Source organism: Telopea speciosissima, chromosome 10 (genome assembly GCF_018873765.1).
Source record: "Telopea speciosissima isolate NSW1024214 ecotype Mountain lineage chromosome 10, Tspe_v1, whole genome shotgun sequence".
Lineage (NCBI taxonomy): Eukaryota > Viridiplantae > Streptophyta > Magnoliopsida > Proteales > Proteaceae > Telopea > Telopea speciosissima.
Window position 1 is genome coordinate 19,243,172 of NC_057925.1, and position 7,194 is coordinate 19,250,365.

Consider the following 7,194-nt stretch of genomic DNA (forward strand, 5'->3'; position numbering starts at 1 on the left):
ATGGCCCTCTTTGCCAAGAATAAAATGATATTTGTGGATGGAACCCTCCCACGTCCTACTTCGCCAATCTCTGCGATTCAGACTTGGGATCGGTGTAATTTCATGGTTCTATCTTGGATTCTCAATGTTCTCACCAAGACCATTGCGGACAGCGTGATCTACGCTGAGACTGCCTCCTCTGTCTGGAAGGAACTTGAGGATTGTTTTTCACGTAGCAATGCTCCTTGGGTATTTCATTTGAAGCGTTCCATTGCCACCATCCAGCAAGGAACCGATTCACTCTCTGCATACTTCACACGATTGAAGGTTCTCTGGGATGAACTCGCCTCTTATGTGGCCGTTCCTTCTTGTTCTTGCGGTGCTCAAAGTGCTCTCCATTCGGCAGGGTAGCAAGAACGAGTGCACCAGTTTCTCATGGGATTATCTGACACCTATGCTCCGATCCGTTCACAGATTCTCACCATGGATCCGTTGCCAGATGTCAACTACACGTACCATCTCCTCCTTCAAGAGGAGCAGTAGCGTTCCCTTTCTGCACCACCCGTCTTTGACACAGCTGCCATGGCTGTGAATCGACCTGCGGCTTCCAAAAATTCCCGCAATTTTGGTGCTTCTAGGGGTGCTGATCCAAATAGAAACTGTCCCTTCTGTGACCATTGCAAGATTCATGGTCACACTAGGGAGACATGCTGGCCGTTACATGGATACCCTCCTGGACACTCGAAGCATCGACGATCATTCAATCAGTCTTCTAAGGCTGGTTCTTCGATTGCAAACCAAGCCAAGACCGATGCAGCCTCGTCGGCCCAGTCTCACACGGTTTCATCACCTGCCTCATCCACTGTGCCTAGCCTCATGACATCTCAGATTCAGCAGCTCCTATCGCTTCTGAATACTGATTCTTCTACTGCCACCACTAATCTTGCAGGTATGGATCATTGTTTCTCCATTTCAGGTTTGGAATCTCACCTTTGGCTCTTTGACAGTGGGGCTTCTGACCACATGATTTCAGATATTTCCCTCCTTATAGATGTTACTCCTCTTTCCAAACCCATTCAGGTTCGGTTACCCACTGGTGCCACCATGCCGGTAACCCATCATGGCACACACAATCTCACCCATGATATTGTTCTTCGTGATGTATTGTATGTGCCCTCATTCTCTTTTAATTTAATGTCTATTAGTAAACTCACTCATCAATTGTCCCGTGTTGTTCTTTTTTTTCCCTCTTTTTGTGCCATCCAGGACCTTCTGTCGAAGAAGTTGATTGAAACGGGAATGTTGCGTAATGGCCTCTACCACTTTGCCGCGGGCAGCCCTGTTTCATTATCCACTTTACTATTAGCTTCACATGCACTCTCTTCTACTATTTGGCATATGCGTATGGGTCACCCATCCCGTGACCGTTTATCTTCCTTATCAAATAAATTATCTGATGTTATTTCTGCACCAAAACATTGAGATATTTGTCATTTGGCTAAACAAACTTGCTCTCCATTTCCAATAAATAGTTCTCGATGCACTACCATTTTTCATCTCATTCACTGTGACATTTGGGGGGGGGGGGGTACCACACCCCGTCAAACATTGGTGCCCATTATTTTTTGACCATAGTTGATGACTTCTCTCGATGTGTTTGGGTTTACTTAATACACCAAAAATCTGAGGCTTATGCTCTTTTAATTTCTTTTTTTGCTTTAGTTAAAACCCAGTTTGGAACCACCATCAAACATATTCGGACTGATAATGGGAAAGAGTTTTTTTCTCGACCCTTTCAGGAATTTCTTTCTAAAGAGGGGGTTCACCATCAACATTCTTGTGTTGGCACACCCCAACAAAATGGGGTGGCAGAACGCAAGCATCGGCACCTTCTCGAGGTTGCCCGTGCATTGCGATTTCAGGCCCATTTACCGTTACCATTTTGGGGGGATTGCATTCTCACCGCCGCTTACTTCATCAATCGCATACCCACACCAAATCTAGGGGGCAAGACACCTCATGAGTTATTATTACATTCCCCACCGCCGTATGATCATTTGCGGGTATTTGGATCCCTATGTTATGCTCATGATCACCACCTGGGACGGACCAAAATTTGATCCCCGTGCGATTCGGTGTATTTTTGTTGGTTATCCATATGGTCAAAAAGGGTACCGGGTTTATGACATTGAGACACAGAAGTATTTTGTCTCTCGAGATGTGGTTTTTCACGAGCACATTTTTCCCTATAAAACAGCCCCACCAACTCCAAATCTTGAATCGGTCCTTCCCCTCCCTGCTCCTGATGCTGGTTCCTCCATTAATGGCATTCCATCACCACCATTATCTACCAGTTTGCAGCCATTAAACACTAAACCCACGGGTTCAACCCCTCCAACTGAACCCATTTCCGCTACTGAACCAGTGGATCCTCCACCCGTCCCTGCTCTACGACGGTCAGAACGCTCTCGCATCCCTTCCACTTGTCTGAAGGGTTATGTGTGTGGTGCTATTACGCAGGGGTCCTCACCCGTCACTTTGGGTACTACACCCTACCCACTTAGCAATTATTTATCTTATGGGGGTTTTAGAGATCAACATTTTGCTTTCCTTTCTGCAATTTCTTCCGATCATGAACCCACATCTTTCAAGGAAGCCATTAAACATCCCCACTGGTTTTTCACGAGCACAGAAGTATTTTGTCTCTCGAGATGTGGTTTTTCACGAGCACATTTTTCCCTATAAAACAGCCCCACCAACTCCAAATCTTGAATCAGTCCGTCCCCTCCCTGCTCCTGACACTGGTTCCTCCATTAATGGCATTCCATCCCCGCCATTGTCTACCAGTTTGCAGCCATTAAACACTAAACCCACGGGTTCAACCCCTCCAACTGAACCCATTTCCGCTACTGAAACCAGTGGATCCTCCACCCGTCCCTGCTCTACGACGGTCAAAACGCTCTCGCATCCCTTCCACTCGTCTGAAGGGTTATGTGTGTGGTGCTATTACGCAGGGGTCCTCACCCGTTACTTTGGGTACTACACCCTACCCACTTAGCAATTATTTATCTTATGGGGGTTTTAGAGATCAACATTTTGCTTTCCTTTCTGCATTTTCTTCCGATCATGAACCCACATCTTTCAAGGAAGCCATTAAACATCCCCACTGGTACCAGGCCATGCAAAATGAGATTTCAGCCCTGGAACAGAATAACACTTGGTCTTTGGAGTCTCTTCTTGTAGGGAAATGGGAGATAGGTTGCAAGTGGATTTCCAAGGTGAAACGTCGTGCAGATGGGTCCATAGAGCGCTATAAGGTGCATCTCGTTGCTAAGGGATATACACAATAGGAAGGGCTGGATTGTAATGAAACCTTTGCGCCAGTCTCTAAGCTTGTCACTGTGCATAGTTTGTTGGCTGTGGCTCCGATCCGTGGTTGGCATCTTCGCCAACTAGACGTCAACAATGCCTTCCTTCACAGTGCTCTTGACGAAGAAGTGTATATGCGTCTACCCCCTGGTTATGGCAAAGAGGAGGAGACACGCTTTTGTAAATTACAGAAATCTCTTTATGGCCTCAAACAGGCATCACGTAACTGGTTTGCCACTCTCACAAAGGCCCTGCTCAATGCCGAATTTCATCAATCGAAGTCCGATTATTCCCTGTTTGTGAAGGCCAGTTTATTGGTGTATTGGTGTATGTCGATGACGTAATCCTAGCAGGCAGTGACTTAATTGAAATCCAAGGGCTCATCACTTTCTTGGACAAGCGTTTCCACCTCAAAGATCTGGGCATTCTTAAATATTTTCCCAAGATTGAAGTGGCCCGAACCAATGATGGTCTATACATCAATCAGCGCAAATATGCTCTAGACATTATAGCTGAGATGGGTCTTCTTGGTGCTAAGCCCGCCGCGTTTACCATGGAACAGAATCACCATTTATCCGACGATGTAGGCCCTGTTTTAGCAGATCCATCGCCATACAGACGGCTTATAGGGCATCTCATTTATTTGACCATCACGAGGCCAGATATCACGTATGCTGTTAACACTCTAAGTCAATTCATGCATCAGCCCCGCCAACCTCACTGGGATGCGGCCCTCAAGTTGGTTCGCTACATCAAGTCCTCTCCGAGAACAGGTGTTTTTCTTTCGGCTGCTAGTTCTCTTATCTTCACTGCTTTTTCGGATTCGGACTGGGCTGCCTGCCCCTCCACACGTCGATCAGTTACTGGTTATATTACTTTTTTGGGTGCTAGTCCACTCTCTTGGAAACCCAAGAAACAGGTCACTGTCTCCAGATCATCGGCTGAGGCCGAATACCGTTCCATGGCGGCCGTCACATGCGAACTCTTATGGTTGCGGGCACTTCTTAAAGATTTGGGTGTCATGCTAGCCACGCCGATGCGTCTCTTTTGTGATAATCAGGCCGCTATCCACATCGCCGCCAATCCGATGTTTCATGAGCGCACCAAACACATAGAGCTCGATTGTCATTTGGTGCGCGAACGCGTACAATCAGGCTGTTTGAAGACCTTTCATGTCTCATCCAAATTGCAACTGGCGGACATTTTCACTAAGGCGCTTGGGCGAGATCAATTTCTCTTTCTCCTATCCAAGTTGGGCGTTCGTAATATACACGCTCCACCTTGAGGGGGAGTGTTAGCATGATCTACTGGGAGAGATCATATCCGTCTCCTATGGAATGTTTTTCTCTAATCTCTATTTCTTTTTATTATTGCATGTGTTTATGAAAAATTTATTGGTGAGATTTCTCCATTATCACATGTGAATATTTCTTGTAATTGTGCTATTTAAGTAGCACTATATCTTTGTAAATCAATCAAGCAAATCACGATTATTCTCTTCCAATTCTAACAAGTTCAAATCTGCTACCCACATGGGGACGGGTGGGGACAAATCTGAACCTTTCATGGAGATGTGAGACCCGCCTCTAGGGTGTGGGACCCATGCCCCATAGTTGTCAGATCTGTCCCCCTCGTCCCATGTGGGTAACTGATCCGAACTCCTGTGAGATGAGGTGAGGGTGGTTACTTGGGAGGGGATCCGTACTCGATCCCAAGATCTTTTGTTGACATGTCAAAAATTTTAACTCAAAGTTCACCAAATGGAAATACATGAGTCTTGAAAAAAATTTAAGACTATGAGAGACAATGGGCACCCTTCCATTTGTATATCTTACTTTTAATATTTGAGATGTGATTTTGTAGATCCAACCATCAAATAACCATATTAGCCTCCTACGTGGTACCATTATAAAGCAAGGGTTAGCTGATACTTGTAGTCCATACCTGGAGAGGGAAACTGACATTGTTTTCCACTTGCAATTTCCCAACCCTTTATCATCTGTCCCAGCCTTAGGGGACCAAAAGTCAATGGTTTCTCAATCTGTCCCATTTATTTTGATTCATTTACTTGCTGTGGAAATACATGAGTCTTGAAAAAATTTAAGACTATGAGAGACAATGGGCACCCTTCCATTTGTATATCTTACTTTTAATATTTGAGATGTGATTTTGTAGATCCAACCATCAAATAACCATATTAGCCTCTAGTGGTACCATTATAAAGCAAGGGTTAGCTGATACTTGTAGTCCATACCTGGAGAGGGAAACTGACATTGTTTTCCACTTGCAATTTCCCAACCCTTTATCATCTGTCCCAGCCTTAGGGGACCAAAAGTCAATGGTTTCTCAATCTGTCCCATTTATTTTGATTCATTTACTTGCTGTACCTCCTGATTGGAGCATTTTCTCAATGTTGGATTGGAAGCCAAATGTGAAAGAAGAATTATAAAACCAACCAATTAACCCATCCATCTTTCTCTCTCTCTCTCTCTCATGAATTATTGCAATTTTAAACAAATTCAGAATCCAGGTATGAAGCAGCTGGGGCTTATTCCTGGTTAGAGGCCCTGTCCTCCATTACGCTTCCACCCCCTAGGAAACTTCAGGTTCAGTTTGATGATCAAACCCATACATTCCTGGAAGCATCCATCCACCAAGACCCAACAGACACAGAAAAACAGTCCAGACTGGCCTTTCTCTCACACCTACATAGTACACTTAGGGGGCAGGAGAGAAACTTCCTTCAATTCTCAAATTTTGCATAAAAACTTGCTTCATCATTGACATTCACGTTGACATTCATGATTCAACTCCTTAAGTGAATTAAATAATTCGAAATGGGGTTTGATGCCATCATCATACATATATATATTACCACACCCACATCCATTTCTCACATCAACCATCCAGAGTTCCAAACCAGCTTCTCAGTTCCTATTTCCACTCTTGTCTGATCTCTCTCAGCAATCTATACCATCCAGTAATGGCGAAGGCCGTCTCTTCTTCTTTAGCATTAGCTAGATTTGTTGGGTTCCTAATATTTCAGAGAATTCTCATTTGGGTCTTTAGATTTCAGAGGTTCTACTCAACTTCTCTTTCCCTTCTCCAATCCAAACATGACCTTGTATTTGAACAATCGAAGGGTTCAAAGGTTTGGGCTGAAATGACAAACCAGAATCATGAACGGTCAGGAAGGTGGCTTTGTAGGGGAGAGGTGGAGATGGTAATGGAGAATTTGGGGTTTTTTGTTAACAAAGATGACGAAAAACTCCAGGTGGGATTGGGTTTGGAAGAGCTTTCAGCCATGTTTGAGGAGGAGCCCAGCATAGAGGAGGTGAAGGAAGCGTTTGATGTGTTTGATGAGAACAAAGATGGGTTCATAGATGCAAGGGAGTTGCAGAGAGTACTCTGTAGTTTGGGCTTTGCCGAAGGGTCAGGGGTGCAGGATTGCAGAAAGATGATTAGAGCTTTCGACATGAACGGAGATGGGAAGATAGATTTTGGTGAGTTTGTGAGGTTTATGGAAAATAGCTTCTAATGAACTTTTATTCTTTTGTACAGTATTGAATCAAAACTTTGATTCAGTTTATACTCTTTTACGATTCACTGATTTTGTGTTTTCCATGGAATATCCTCTGATGGATATTTTTTGATTTTTGATGGATATTAGTCCCTCCAATGAAGAGGAAATAAATTCAACATATATTCTAGCCCTATTTGTGTGCACAATACATAGATAAATGCATCAAAGTGAGGGAACTCACAAAATTGCTTCGACAAGGTGAGTTCATTGATTTGCTAAGAATTATCATTGTAATCCTTGAGTACATGGTTTTAGTGCACGAT

General features: G+C 44.1%; 2 protein-coding genes across 2 annotated transcripts; both read left to right on the plus strand.

The window, feature by feature from the left end:
• LOC122643381 lies at positions 1–390 on the plus strand. Its single transcript, XM_043837005.1, has one exon. It carries the CDS (start codon positions 1–3, stop codon positions 388–390), a length of 390 nt encoding a protein of 129 aa, XP_043692940.1.
• A 5,941-nt stretch (positions 391–6,331) lies between these two features.
• LOC122643382 (probable calcium-binding protein CML45) lies at positions 6,332–6,906 on the plus strand. The gene has a single exon (XM_043837006.1). It carries the CDS (start codon positions 6,332–6,334, stop codon positions 6,884–6,886), a length of 555 nt encoding a protein of 184 aa, XP_043692941.1. The 3' UTR covers positions 6,887–6,906.
• The last annotated feature ends 288 nt before the right edge of the window (positions 6,907–7,194 follow it).

What these genes read in the sequence shown, in the direction of transcription:
- LOC122643382 (XM_043837006.1), top strand. Translation starts at nt 6,332, where the DNA reads ATGGCGAAGGCCGTCTCTTCTTCTTTAGCATTAGCTAGATTTGTTGGG.
- LOC122643381 (XM_043837005.1), top strand. Translation starts at nt 1, where the DNA reads ATGGCCCTCTTTGCCAAGAATAAAATGATATTTGTGGATGGAACCCTC.